The sequence below is a fragment of the Terrapene carolina genome, unplaced genomic scaffold, assembly GCF_002925995.2.
Source record: "Terrapene carolina triunguis isolate 2854851 unplaced genomic scaffold, T_m_triunguis-2.0 Scaffold93, whole genome shotgun sequence".
Lineage (NCBI taxonomy): Eukaryota > Metazoa > Chordata > Testudines > Emydidae > Terrapene > Terrapene triunguis.
The window spans coordinates 27,237,815-27,253,633 of record NW_020664444.1 but is presented as its reverse complement, the minus strand read 5'-3'; the positions used below and the strand labels follow the sequence as shown (position 1 = coordinate 27,253,633).

At 39.3% G+C, this 15,819-nt stretch overlaps 1 protein-coding gene across 8 annotated transcripts in view; it reads left to right on the top strand.

The window, feature by feature from the left end:
* Positions 1–15,819, top strand: part of RBFOX1 (RNA binding fox-1 homolog 1) — a 216,483-nt gene that overhangs the window by 69,598 nt on the left and 131,066 nt on the right. For all 8 annotated transcript variants that reach the window (XM_026650660.2, XM_026650665.2, XM_026650657.2 and 5 more), the window contains exons 4-6: positions 480–533; positions 7,055–7,147; positions 8,788–8,848. In XM_026650660.2, the coding sequence (XP_026506445.1) occupies positions 480–533; positions 7,055–7,147; positions 8,788–8,848 (208 nt within the window). The remainder of the gene's footprint in view (positions 1–479; positions 534–7,054; positions 7,148–8,787; positions 8,849–15,819) is intronic.

The window sequence follows — 15,819 nt, the reverse complement described above, 5'->3', positions numbered from 1 at the left end:
TCTTTTATTGGACCAACCTCTTATGGTGAGAAAGACAAGCTTTTAAGCTCATACAGAGCTCTTTTTCAGGCCTGAAGAAGAGCTCTGTGTACGGTCACAAACTTGTCTCTCTTACCAACAAAAGTTGGTCCAATAAAAGATATTACCTCACCAACTTTTCTCTTTAACGGCACTGTGATATGAGTTTAACCATAGCGTGGTTCACAGTCAGCAGGTGCTACTATATTTTAATTGCTGTTATTGATTATGCAGAATAGTAGTGGTGCAGTTTTAGCTATGTATCAGGCTCATCACAACATGCATTTGATTCAGCTACTCTTCAGTTTGTCATTTTTTTATTGCTTGACTGGCCTGTAGTTTAATATCTTTCTATATATGAGGTACTAAATCTTCTAATACTATGAAATATCTTTGCTACATCTCTGTTATGATGTTTTCAGATTTTCTTATGTTCATGTGATTTTTCTATTTCTTTTCAGCAATTTGGTAAAATCTTAGATGTTGAAATTATTTTTAATGAGCGAGGCTCAAAGGTAAGCAGTTTAATTCACCAGAAGAATCAGTTAATTGATTTTTAGTATTTGATAAGATTAAGAGAAAACAACTGCACTGGTGTAATAAATGCATCTTAAAAATCCACTTGAATGGAAACACCTTTTGAAGCCTTTTGTCAGTTTCCCAAACAGCAAGAAATTCAGTGGACTCATTTTAAATCCTTTGAAAGGAAAAATTATAACTACTATAAACTGTCAAAGTTCAATGGGAATTTTGCTTTCGGCTTTTAAATATAATCATATATTGTCTAGGCTGATTCTTTATCCTCCAGTGATAATTACCTTGCTCATTTTATAAAATGAGTCATATTTGCAGAAAAATAAGCACATCATTTGCTAGAATAGGTATTTTCTGCTATTGAAATGAAAGTTGGTAATATAATCTAATATCCTCTTGAGTAATTACTCAATAAAATATGTGATTATTCCAGATTATTGATGTGCAGATGTTTTCCTGGTTAGTTAAAAACTTCAATGCACCAACCCTTTGAATACAATTTATTTTAGTATTTCTACCTATAAAGACAATGTACTGTATTGTAAATTTATTTTAGTTCTCCTGAAAGTTACTTTGCTTTAAATTTATAGCCTGATTTATTGGGTACTTAAGAAATAAAAAAATAAGATTGTTATGCTTCGATAATTTACATTACATGGTGCAAAACAACAGTCATTTCCCCATAAATCTTACCCAGATCAGTCGCACTATAATTTTCTATGTTTACGTCATATGCATGGTAACTCTCCTCCCCTTATGTCAGACTCATTCTAATCTTTGTCCCCCTATATATTCGACTTGTAATAATTCTTCCCCTCCTACATATGATTCAGTATTACTGATGGAAGCCTTTTTCTCTTTTAGTATGTCAGATACATTATAATTCTTCTGCTAATCCCTCTCCTAATGTGTCAGCATTTTCAATTCTAAATTTAAAACGGTCACCTTTTCTTCCATATAAAATGATGCAATCATCATAGGCCTTAAACTCCAAAACCTGTTTGAGTTGCTTTGTCATTCATAAACTGACATCCCCCTCACCCAATTAGAATATTTACTGCCTATTTTGTAAAACAACAAAGATGCTGGGGAACGGTATCACTCAAAAGTTTGGTGATTTTAAGCCAATACAGGAATGCAGGGCCTTTTAACTTTAGGTTGCCAATTCAAATTGGGCTCAAGTTGTTAGTGACTGAAATCTGTTATACTTATCTGATGGCTGTTCAGGAGTCTTTGTGAAAGAAACTGGTTGTCTAAGACTTGTTCCTAGCAGATAGATTTAAAATTTCAGAACAAACAGCACAATAGGCATCTTTGTTTGGTGGTTTCAGGAGTAAGTTCAAGGCTTAAATGAGTATGGTCAGTATATTTACCCTCTCACCCTAAGGGCTTTTATACATTGGACTTTTTTTGTACCAATATATCTGCACCAATGCAGAACCTTATTGGATGGGTGCTGCACCAGCTCAAGTCAGCTTTTACACTGGTGCAGCATGTCTACAGTAGGGGTTGGCATCTGTGCCATGCAAACCTCCCACTGTCCTACTCTATAAAAAAGCTCTTGGAGAGGGTCTCACAAGGCTCAGTTTCCTTAGCACCCTCTCTGTCCGCGATTAAAAGAGTAGATGCCAGTAATTCGGTTAACAAGCACATCAAATCACCTTTTGCAGTTAGACAGGAATTGAGCATGGGTACTTCTGTAAACTGCGGCTTACATGACACGAAACAATTCAAATCCAGAAAACATGAGTACTAATGCAGATAAACAGAGAATAGCAATTTTCCTCCAAAGCAGTGCTCAAACTGCCCACCACCCCCAATTGACAGTAAATCCTCACTTAAAGTCGTCCCGGTTAACGTTGTTTCATTGCTGATCAATTAGGGAACATGCTCATTTAAAGTTGTGCAATGCTCCACTCTTACATTGTTTGGCTGCCTGCTTTCTCTACAGCTGGCAGCCTCCCTACCCTCCCCCCCAGCACCTCCTGCCCACTGGCAGACCCCGTGGATCAGCGCCTTCCCCCTCCATCTTCCCGCAGCAATCAGCTGGCTTTCGGCACGCAGGCTCCCCCTCGCTCCCTTGCCTCCTGAACACTGCAAACCAGCTGATTGCCCCAGGCAGGAAGCGGGGGAGGCGGAGGGGGAGCCTGCGTGCCAAGTCCTCGCTCCTCCCCCCACCCTCCTGCCTCCTAAACGCCGCAAGCCAGCTAATTGCCCCGGGCAGGAGGGAGGGGGGAGGAGCGAGGATGCAGCATGCCTCCCCTCTCCCTCCTCTGCCTCCTGCCCACCGCAATCAGCTGGCTTGCAGCATTCAGAAAGGGGGGAGGGAAGGGGGAGGAGCGAGGATGCAGCATGCGAAGTAAAGGGGGAGGAGGTGAGGGGGGAGAAGAGGCGGGTCAAGGGTGGGGACTTGGGGGAAAGGGTGGGGTGGATGGGCCAAGGGCTGAGCCCCCTGCCCCCGGCAAAGTCAGTGCCTGTGCTTGCAAGAACAGCAAGAGGAGCAGCCGGACAATCCATCCTCTTCCACTCTCTGACTCCACCACCTCAAGCAAGCTTCATACTCAGCAGTGATGATTGTATTATTAAATTGTTTCTTTAAAATTATTTAAAACTTATACCTGTAGGGTGTATTAAATTGCTTGTTTTAAATTGTTTAAAATGTATATAATGCCTTTTGTCTGGCAAAAAAATTTCCCCTGGAACCTAACCCCGCCCTAATTACATTAATTTTTATGGGGAAATTAGATTTGCTTAACATCGTTTCACTTAAAGTCACATTTTTCAGGAACATAACTACAACGTTAAGTGAGGAGTGCTTTGCCATAAAGTGGAAACATAAGCTCAGAGAAGGCAATCTGAGGGAACTCACGAGTTTCCCACTCCAATCCTGTGAGGGCAATTCAGTTTATATCAGTCAGAAGCAGACTCATTGTAACGTTGCTCTAGCATTTTAACCTTGAACATGCTTCCTTAACTAACCGGTTGAGGCTCTGGGTTTCAGTAACTCTCCACAGCTGCTGCAAATTGGTTTTGTCCTTTAGGGATGATTGCAGAGCTGCTAAGGTAAGATTTTATTCTAGAGATGTAAAAGTACTCTAACAACAACGAACACCATCTTTCTATATTTGTAAATTATTTAATGATTTTACAAACATGTATGTGCTCATTTGTCCATAATATAAGGCCCGTTAGCCCTTCAAAACAAACAAACAAACAAAAACTCCCAACCATCTCCCCAATCAAAAACAAGACTGTGCATTGCCATTTAAAACTTGGTTAATGGTCAAGTACAGGGTTTTTTGTTTGTTTGTTTGTTTGTTTGTTTTTCCTTCAGTGTCCTTTAATGTATCTGAGCATTTGACAGCTCATATTATGGATTAGTACAATAATAAATATTTGTTTAGTTGCAATTATGCTGAGTGTGGAATGTACATAGATATGTAAAAGTGTGTGCATGCGTGTGTGTGTGTGAGAGAGAGCTCTATGCACCTGATGAATAAAAGTTATTATCCGATAAAGTTTCTGTAAATTAAAATATGAGTGTAAAAAGTGTATAAAAGCTTTGTTTAAGTAATGTTAATGCATAAGAAAAAATAAATGTAAGGAATTCAAAATGACAGCTGCCACACATTCCTAAATGTTTGGATATTTTGTCTTTAGTTAGCTTGTAGCTCCACCTTAATATTAACTAAAGGTGCTTTTTTCTTTATGATATTTTATTTTGGGTGTTTCTTTTATTCCCAGTATTTAAAAAAAATCTGGAATGCACACTGGTGCTACGAGCAAATGGGCTTACTCAGGAGACTGTTTTTAGAATTCTAGGTCATAATTAACAGTCTTAGAACTCATACCAAATTTTCAGTTCTTGCCACTCAGGGAAGATGACTATTCTGCTTGGAGGAGAGAGGTGAACAAACAGTTAGACAATATTAGAGTAACTTACACTATTATGTGAGCTTTAGGTCACTGGTTCAGTGGCTGCAGTGATAAGGTTCTGCTAAGGAATTTTCTCAGTGGCACTTGAATTTAAGAGTTTGTTTACAGAGCTATTCCAACATCGGAGGTTTAATGGGTGGGTAAATAGCAATTGAAAGTAGCCAGTATGTTGTTTGAGAATTAATTAGAAGAGGATGGAAAATTGCACCCATACATTACTGCTATACACACATGTACATACACACACTTCCCTACATAATGCACAAGAATAAATAAATCTATGGCTTGAATAGATAAAAGGAATACCAATCTCCACTTTTAAAAGATAATTTCCAATAGTTTCTAAATGTTTTTTCACACATTAATTCACTATTTTGGTTTTGTATGTGTGATATTCTGAATGGTTTGTGTTTGTTCCTGTTTAGCTAAAATTTTTTTTTGCCGGGTTGAATATCTCCCTCCCCCCCCTCAAAAAACCCTTAACATTCTGCCCCTCCCCTTTCCTAATCCACAGACCCTTTTTGCTAATACAGGGCAAGTAGTGATAGGTTAGATTGCTGGGAAGGAGTTACTGGGTTGGATAGACATTGACTGCAAAATTAAACAATAGACTGGACCAGGCGGAGAGGGAGAAGGTGACTAAGTTATGCATAGAAGCAATGTTGCCACAGAGACTCCATGTTTCCCTCAGAAATAATGTTACCCTGGTTGAGGAAGTGGATGCAGCTTTAGTTAGCAGAATTATAGATATATTTTTATATCAAGATTGGCTTTATAAAGTTTGTCCATCACGGTTTATGTTGTGTGTTATTAACACAGTGGTGGGGACCTGGCCAGGGGCAGAGGTGTGTGGAAGTATAACGTCTCTTGCTTGAAGTGCCTAAAGGCATGTCTATGCTACAGCGTCACAGCTACGGTGCTGCCACTGTGCGCGATAGTGCCATAGTGCAGACACTTCTTACATTGATGGAATGTTTTTTCTCATCAATGTAGTTAATCCACCTCTCCAAGAGGTGTTAGCTAGCTGCATCTACAGTATGAGTTAAGTTGACCTAACTGTGTCACACCCCTGGGAGACATAGTTATATTGATCTAATTTTTAGGTGTAGACCAGGCCTAACAAAGATGAGCACTGCACAAAAAAAGTTGTTCTGAGAATTCTTTGTGAATGAGGATGAAAATTGTGTGTGGCTGGGACAGGATTTCTTTTATATACAGCAGAAGAACTTGGAATGGGAACAGTCCTTAATAAAGGATCATGTATGTTTTGCACATGCTTGTTGACTTGAAACACTGAGCATGGTTAGTGCTTTTCTATTGGGATAATTGGCCTTAAATTATAGAAGGTGACATGTAAAAGCATAGCATTGGCAATATTTGAATTGTTTCAAAGGGTTGGAGTACATTTTCTGATCATGATGTATAAATGTTTGTTTTGTTTTTTAAATAATGAAATGTCATTTTTAAAGTTATTTTAGCAACAATGTCAGTGGTAGATGAAGCATTTTAATTTTTCCAAGTTTAAAATCGTATGTATCTGCTTCAGCACAACAAAAAAAAAAAGAATGCTAGCAAGCTTGGAAGTCTTTGTTTAGTCTAATATAAGAATGTTAAGTGCTTAGAATAGTCAAAGAACTAGTATGCAGCAGAAAAGACATACACATGTCTTCCTTTGGTGTTGAAGTATTTAGTGGTTAGTTTTTTTCATGATAATATCTCAAAGTTGCATAACTCTATCCCACTAACATGGGAGTAGGTAGAGTAAACAGTCTCAGTTGCATGTACTGTATGTCAAAAATAATACCGAATGAAGCAGTTAAACTTATTCAAAATGTTTGCATTTTTATTACTTTATCAAAGTTTCTTTCTATTCACATCATGTGATTTTGTTTGATCTTTTGAAAACCAGAAAGTTTATGCTTAGTTATAAAAGTACCACTTTTGTTGGTGGTTTTCTTTTCTTTTCTTTTTCTTTTCTTTTTTGTTTTTTTGTTTTTTTATAAAAAAATAAGTAAAGGCTATACAGTTTGACAAAAGTTTAAATAACCCTAGTGTTGCATGGGAAAAATGTTTCTTACAATCACAACAGCATGACTAAGTAGGCAATGTTTTAGAGTATATTGGCATTCAGTGTTGAATTTTGTGCCCACGTTTTTTTTATTTTGTTGAGACTATCTGCATGTCATTAAAAAGTGGTCCACTTTCTTTTCTCATTATTTCATTTTTTCTATGTGAAGACACTGTAAATTTGATTTTGATTTCATTTTTTTGTTAGATTTATTTTCCTCTGTAGTGACATTGAGAAAGGTATCTTTGGTATCATTCTTTGAATTCTTCAGGGGGTGTTATCTAACTGATGAAAGAGAAAAAAAAAACTTGTTCACATTTGTCGCTTATTTATTGCACATCTCAGTATGATTATAATTTTTCTAATTTGCATGTTACAGAAATGAAGCAAGAACAAGAAAATATTAAATTAAAGCGAGAGAACATAAGCAAACAAGTGGTCATTGACTGAAATAATAATGTGCATGTTGTTTTCCCCCCTTCTCCCTCCTGCATGCAGGGATTTGGTTTCGTAACTTTCGAAAATAGTGCTGATGCGGACAGGGCGAGGGAGAAATTACACGGCACCGTGGTAGAGGGCCGTAAAATCGAGGTGCATGTTCAAAATATTTTCCTTTTCATCTTTTTTATAAATGTCTGCTTCACTCTCATTTGTTGTTTCAGATGCATCATTGGTGTCTTTTGTGTGCTCCCCTTTCCCCTTCCCATTGTTTATATATATATTTATATATAAAGAGATAATCTGGCCTTACTTGGGTTTTTTTTATTATTATTTCTTTTGTGATTATTATTATTATTATTATTATCATTATTGCTCTAAGGTGGATGACAGAAATGAGACAAAATGAAAGCTTTAATATTTTGAAGTTATTATTTTCTATGTTTTGTAAATCAATGGGTGCAGTAAATTCCAAAAAAACAACAAACAAAAAAATCAAAAACAAAAACAAACAAAAGGTCGGGTTTTTTTCTTTTTGATGCAGGGTTGATGTGGGATCCACAGTGGCTTTCAAAATAACTCAGATTGGGAGATTATAGCATCCAAAAGATATAAAAAGAGACAATAGTAAAACAAAAGAACAACAACCAAATCAATTGGTTTGGAAGTTTCATTTCAGAGTAACCACCAGGCTAGATTTCCTGGTTGGCCTGATCCATCCATCCCCATCAGAAAACAAACCCAAATATTTTTGGTACCACTGGGTCCCCTTCAACACTGCCTCAGAGTCATATTTGTTAGAATAAAAAAAAAAGAGAGAAAGAAAAAATACCAATTGAAAATGCTGTCGTCTTTTGAGTAAGATGTTGCATATTTTGCCTTTTCATTTTCCCCCTTCGACGGTAGCGCTTAGGGCCCTCACCAAACTCTCAGTAACCATGGTAACTGTATACATACCCATGCTGGCGATGGTGCTGAATGGTAAGTGGAGAAGTCCATCTGCCGTTTCACGTATTTAGCGCTGATATACCACGTGAATTTTTTTGACTTGTTGTATTAAGTTTTCTTGATGCTATATTTTTTTCTATATTGGTACGCCTGTAATTGAGTGTACGTTTTAAGCAAGCCTGGGAGGCACTGATTGGATTGAGGATATGACTTCGTGCACATCTTACTCAGATTGTTAACTCCATATTGTGTTAAATAATGCACCCTCTTTTTATCCTTTTGTTAGCTGTGATTTTAAAGCTTGAATGATTTTGTTAATTCTTGCAATGAAAAAGGCTCTTGTTCCAAGTGTTGAATGCTAGATGTTGCTTTTCCAATGGTACTTCTCTTCTAAAGGGTTATGTTGCACACTGCTAAAATTCGTTTGTCCCTTTTTTTGACATTTTATTTGTTTCCTTGTACCTTGTCTCTTCCCCCTCTACTCCACTGCATGTTCCTTCATATAAAAGATATTTTTTTTAAATATTTATTGTTTCAGTGTTATCATGGAATATAAGCATGCTCTTAAATCTTAAATTATGCAGTACCTTTTTAATTTGCTTTTAATGTGTCTTTATTAAAGTTTAAATGATATGATGTTGCTTTATTGAAATGATTTGTAAGTTTAAATGGTTATGAAAGTAAATGTAATTATATATAGTATGATTTTGTTATGCACCTACTGCCTTTTAAAAATTAAATTGCATTTTATTTTTATATGACTAATAGCAGTAATAATGCATGCATTTAATAGTACCACAGACTCTCTCTATAACATTTACTAATTTAATTTTCTATGTGCATAGGTAAATAACGCGACAGCACGTGTAATGACAAATAAAAAGACAGTCAACCCTTATACGAATGGTAAGTGCGTGAGCTTTTGATCCTTTCTTTTACTGTCAAATACTAGAATGCATGTAAGCCCTAATGTTGCAAGCTGCTCTCTGTGGGTGGACTCCTGCAATGGCATGCAGTCCTAATGACTTTCTGTGGCCTCTACAGGGTTTCATGGGGCCATTCTCACAAAGTTCATTGCAGGATTGAGGCTTATTGTTGGGCAAACTGATGCACTTGGGCAGAGATCTGTTGACTTCAATGTGGCTCCTTGTAGGCACAGCATTCCATTTGCATGCAACGAGTTGCAGGATCAGAACCTAAATGATGAACTATAGTAGCAATATGTAAACTGATGCTGCATGTACCAGAGAATATACCTGCTAGGACATGATTATTCTCTTCTGGCTTTGTGCAGCGTTAGTATAGCAGTGAATGAACTAATCATAGGGACAATTTTGCCCTGGATGATGTAGTTGCAGGGAAGGTAGGAAGGATGCTCCCTCTGTCAAGCATGAGCTGCTCTTTGGTATTATCATAATACAGCTTACTTCAGGATTGTTTCTGTTGTCAGTTCCACAATTTGTTGAGAGTAGAGAGCAAATTATAACTGTGTTATGGTTCCCCCTTTTCTATAAAGGAATCTAATTAGGAAATCACCTAAAAATGATGTCCTTGCTGTTGATTTAACAAAAGGGTACAATATTGTAGACTAATGACAGAAGAGTCATGTGTAGAAATGGGGGGAGGAGTGTTCTGGGCAATGCTTTTCAAAGAGATTCCCCCCGCCCATCCCTTTTCCAGTGCTTAATTCAGCAGCTTTGCCAAAAAATTTATTTACCGTGAGTTATGTCAAATCATTAACACCTTTCAACTACAAAAAAAATAGCACAGAAATGGATTTACTGACAATAATTATTTGTTCTATTTGGCTTGGATACTTTTGCTATAACCATTTGCTTTCCAAACTAATATCTTTGTTCCTATTGGCCCATCAAAAAATACAAACAAAAAGTGAACACGTATGATCAATAAAGGCAGGTTGCCACAATTGGCTGAGACACTCTTCAGTGCTGAAATACAGTGGAACTTATTTTCCACATTTGAGAGCTCATTATTGAGATTTTGCTAAAAAGTGGGGCAAACAGAAGTAAGCTGTTTATTTTTTAGTGAATGTATCATACTCCCCCCCCAGCACAACAAAAATAAAATAACTGTTCTCAATTTGACATATAATTATTGACCTGTTTATAATAATTTGGGAAGTACTAGTCTGAAATTCCTCAGGCTCTTCTAGAAACTTTTCTTAGTTGTTTTTTTTAATTCATGTGAATATGTGTCTGTCCAAGTGATGAAAATGGAAAGCTTCCTTCAATGTTGCTAATCTTTATATAAAATGTCATCCCAGTGAATCAAGCCAGACAGGCACAAGGCTTGACTGGGTCATACAATAACATTTTTTTCTAACAATAAGTTGGAATATTTTATATACACGTGAAGATTTCACTCTTCTGTTCAATATGTTGTATGACAGAGGGGATAAAAGAAGGTTTGTTATAAATGATTTTGTGCATATTTAAATTAATCTTATGACACAGGCTAAGGAACACGGTTTTCTCTATTAAGCATCAAATATCAAATACAACCTTAGGGATGATGATGCTTGAAAAAGAAGCTCAATCTTATTATGAATATTATCATGTGTTTTAGGGACAAGTTTATTTCGGTGTCACACAGAGTATGTGTTACCTTGCTTTTTAGTATTGTCATTTTTTTTACACCTTAATGTAGGCTCCTGAAATTGTGTTGATAAAAGCATTTCCCACATAATTTGAAGCTTTTTCATGAACTTCTTGTCTTGTGTTCCTCACTTTTAATCTTTTCTCCGGTTGGGAAAAATCAGCAATCAGACATGTAAGCCCACATAATGACCTAGTTTGTAGTGCTTGTTCAAAGTATCACACACAGGCCCGCTGACGGGTTGGGGGGCAATTGCCATGGGGCTCAAGCGATTTAAAAGGGCCCAGGGGCCCCCAGCTGCTGCCGGCAGCACAGCAGGGCTAAGGCAGACCTGCCCCCTCACTCAGCTCCACACTGCTCCCGGAAGCGGCCAGCATGTCCCTGTGGCCCCTGAGGGGGGGTCTCCATGCGCTGCCCCTGCCCCGAGTGCCAACTCCGCAGCTCCTATTGGCTGGGAACTGCGCGCAGCGGCGCATGGAGACCCCCCCCTCAGGGCTGTGCCAGTCGCTTTTGGGAGCTGCCTGAGGTAAACACTGACCCCTGACTCCCTCCTGCACCCTAACCCCCTACCCCAGCCTAGAGCCCTCACCTCACACCCAAACTCCCTCCCGAAGCCCTCCCCCTGGACCTCCTCCAGCACCCAAACTCCCTCCCAGAGCCTGCACCCCCTCCCACACCCCAACTCCCTGCCCCAGCCTGGTGAAAGTGAGTGAGGGTGGGGAGAGCGAGCGATGGAGGGAGGGAGGATGGAGTGAGCAGGGGGTCGGGCCTCAGAGAAGGGGTGGGATGGGGCGTGTTCTCAGGAAAGGGGCAGGGTAGGGGGTAGGCTATCGGTCTTTGGATTTGTGCGATTAGACAGTTGGCAACCCTACTAGGTGGGCATTTGGAAGCCCTGGCCATTCCAGAAGAGCGCTCCCAGCACTGCAGCCAGCAGCTCGCTGGGCACCAGCAACGGAGCTGGCAGCATTGCCCAAATGTCATGCGTGGGCGCAGCTTGTCAGGGGGAGGGATAGCTCAGTGGTTTGAGCATTGGCCTGCTAAACCCAGGGTTGTGAGTTCAAAACCTGAGGGGGTCATTTAGGCATCTGGGGCAAAAAATCTGTCTGGGGGATTGGTCCTGTTTTGAGCAGGGGGTTGGACTAGATGATCTCTTGAGGTCCCTTCCAATCCTGATATTCTGTGATTCTTGTGCATGTGTAGGGGCCCATTAACTGTTCTGCCCTGGGGCCCAGAATTGCTGTCAGCAGGCCTGATCCACATGCACCTTCACACCCCTGTTAGCAAGCTGCTGGGACTGACTGAGTGAGCACATGTAGATAAGTGCTTCAATGTCACAATAAACACATTGGGGTATAACAATAATTATATTCATAGGAACAAAATACAGACATGATTTCCAGTGTCATACTTTGGGTTCTTTAATTAATATTCTCAATATCAATTATCCACAAACTGTATGATAATATTTGTCAATCCTCTGCCTATTTGTAGGCACTGAACCAATATACTCCATGATTGTATTAAAGGGTACTGTATTGTTGAAGGTGCAATCTTTCAAATGAGATGTAAAAGTTAAAATATAAATATTATGTTATGTGCTCCTCTACATAAGTGTCAGCATTTGCAAGATGTGTCTGAGGCAAATAACTTGGAATAATTTGTTTATATATGTAGGTATTCTTAAAGATCCTTTTTTCAACATATGGGGATCGATTTTTAAGTGTACGAGTCTCTGAGTGGTAGGCATAATATAGTCACAGCACACACCGTTTTGTCTTTTGTATAGTTATATCAGGTATTTGGGAGATTGCATTTCTAAAAAATTATGATGTGCTGTATTTTATGTTTCACCCAGGCATCTTACCAGTAGTTCGTTAGCAGAGATTATATAATGAACACACTACTCACACACTGAGCAGATACTAAAACAGAATAAACCTGGATTTCTAACAGATATGCAAACACAGTTTTGTTTCTATAAGGGGGTTCTTTTTTATGAGTTAGGAGCTTTTGGAAATAAAACCTTGAAAAATTCCCCAAATGGTTAATTACTCAAGAAATACACCTCTACCCCGATATAACGTGACCCGATATAACACGAATTCGGATATACGTGGTAAAGCAGTGCTTCGGGGGGCAGGGCTGTGCATTCCAGTGTATCAAAGCAAGTTCGATATAACGCAGTTTCACCTATAACGCAGTAAGATTTTTTGGCTCCTGAGGACAGCGTTATATCGAGGTAGAGGTGTATGTAATTGCTACCACAACTGGTCATGCAAGTTTATGCTAGCAGATAGATGGATTTTTGTTACCTACCTTGTGCTTGTTATCTCTTTTGGAAATATAGCTGCTTTTTCATTGTGAGTTACCTGCCTGTAAGGAACATGCACTAGTCTGGCAAAGTGACTTTCAGATATCTTTAGATTTTCTAGCCTATCATGCCCCATATTTAAGTCCAGGAACGTTTATTCTTCAGTCTAATGCTCGTTTTATAATTTAAGGCACTAGACCGAAACCTATGGGCTTATAGGGCACACAGGCTTGCATAAGTGGTATTAGAGTTGGGGCTTCAGCTGTGACCAAGGAACTGGTAGCACAAGTCAGGACAAGGATATAGAGAGGTGCTGCAAAACTCACCTTTGCATTGCCTTGATACTGGCACTTCTGTATGCTGAGCTAGTTCCTAAGAATCTGAAACCACAGCCAAACATCAGCTCAGTGAAGGGGTATCCTTGCCACATCCCTTTCCTCCAGCCATGCCAAGTGTGCAAACAGCAAAGAGGAAAGATGTTGTAAGAACCTCTATGCCACTAGGGTATCCCCTTACAATGGGGTGATCCTGTCATGGCTAGTTATGCCAACTATACAGCAAGAATCTACTGACAACATGGAGCAAAGCAGATACACCACACTAGTGTATCTGGCCTTAGAAGTGGGAAATGTCCTTTGACGTTGTTATGTCCATCTTCCTGCCAAAGCAGGATAGCTTCCTACAGTACATGATTGCTCCCTACAATGCACTTAACCTATATTTCTTTGGGTGGCTATATAGATTTATTTTTTCCACAGTTGCAGCTTTTAGAGTTTCAACATGAGGGGAGATTAGTGTTGTAACAATACGGCAAATGCATCAAATTATACTCACTGGGGAGAATTTGCCTCATCCAACTGCTAAACTGGGGTTCTTTGACAGTTTCTCGCTCCTATCATGCTTGATTAACCCACACAGTTATGGGCCAGTACATACTTCATTGACAAGATAAAGTAAAGTTTAATGGTTGTTATTTTCATGATGAATGAAGTCTTTCCTGTCTTAGCTTCCAAAAGTTCGATGGTACAGCCATCAGAATGGGAATGGGAAGGAAATGAAATATGGGCGTGACTTTCAGCTGTGAGCATCGATCTGCATCTCCCAGGATTTTTTTTTTCTCTTTGACAAATTGAGTGGCCATTAGTGTTAGTTCAAATCTGAGCAGTATGTGTCATCCCCTTTGACAGCAGAGACTGAAGGATCTGAAATTCACTCAAATAACACATCTTTTGGACTGCACTGATCAGGGATCTTTAAGGAGAAAATTTGGTGCAACACAACAGTCAAAATACCCTTCAGGTGTTCATGAAAATTCACAAGAAAAAAATCATTAGTCACCATAGCTTGACCAATTTCCAACTTAGGTAATTACATTCTGGATATTTAGGCTTATGTTATTTGCCCCTGAAGTGTAGATAACATATAGTATTGTTCTTCACTATCTGTTCTATCTTATCAATGAATTGTTTTTATAGAAGAACGCCCATCACTTGGGCTCTGACATTGATGAGTTGCTGTTTTCTGAAAAACACTTATTGTGTCTCATGCCAGAGATGGCTACATTTCAGTGATAGATGAAGGGGATTCCAAATTGTTATAGTTCAGGGATGAGCTGCACCTGTGATCTCTCTAAATCTCTCTGTTGGCACTTCTTTCAAGTGTGAGGGCACTTATTTCAAGTGCAGTTTGCATACACTTCTCTGAGAATGGAATCGGGTGGTTCACCCCACTTTTAAACTGGATCACCCGAGCTACAGCACTCCCTGTTTACCAACCATATTTACCTCCATCTCACCCAAACATATTTATCTCCAGCAGGTCCATCTGGATTTCATCTCTGCTATGGAATCCTTTCCAGGAGCTGTGATCAGCTAGTAAAAGCAGTGTTCAAAAGAGAGTTGAATTATTTATCCATAGAAGATTGCAAGGAGAGAGAACGAGTTAAAAATAACAAAAGCCTAAATGCATAATGTCTTAGCCAAAACTTAACCTTTCCTTGACAGGTTAACTCAGGCTTCTGCTTAACTCAGGCACCGCTTCCCTCCTCCCCCTCCCCCAAAGCACTGAGGCTGGGTGAGGCAGGATGCCTCCTGCAACTGCTGCCCCTTGGACAGCCCCACCCCCCACAAGTCTGTGTGCGTGCCTGTCATATTTTATCCAATTCAAACTACCTTTTTTCTGACCTGGGACTCTGACCCTGGTTTTAATTAGTTTATGGATTTCTCCAGAGGGGAGCTGAAGCAGTCTGCAAATAGTGGTTTCCTTGTATTATCTATATGAGCAGCAGGCAGTTGCATTGTGTTTACAACCATTGCTGTGGCTTATTGCAGGATTTAACTCTTAGAAACCTTTTATGCATCAGTAAAATAACCACAAAACCCATAGATTATATATAGACATAATTATCTAATCTATCTAATCTTAGAATCGTAGAAGATTAGGGTTGGAAGAGACCTCAGCAGGTCATCTAGTCCAACCCCCTGCTCAAAGCAGGACCAACACCAACTAAATCAGGGGTTCTCAAACTGGGGGTCAGGACCCCTCAGGGGGTTGCGAGGTTATTACATGGGGTGTCACAAGCTGTCAGCCTCCACCCCAAACCCCGCTTTGCCTCCAGCAATTATAATGGTGTTAAATATATAAAAAAGTATTTTTAATTATAAGGGGGGTCGCACTCAGAGGCTTCCTATGTGAAAGGAGTCACCAGTACAAAAGTTGGAGAACTACTGAACTAAATCATCCCAACCAGAGCTTTGTCAAGCCGTGCCTTAAAAACCTCTAAAAATGGAGATTCCACCACCTCCCTAGGTAACCCAATCCAGTGCTTCACCACCCTCCTAGTGAAATAGTGTTTCCTAATATCCAACCTAGACCTCTCCCACTGCAACTTGAGACCGTTGCTCCTATCTATCTATCTATCTATCTATCTATCTATCTATCTATCTATCTA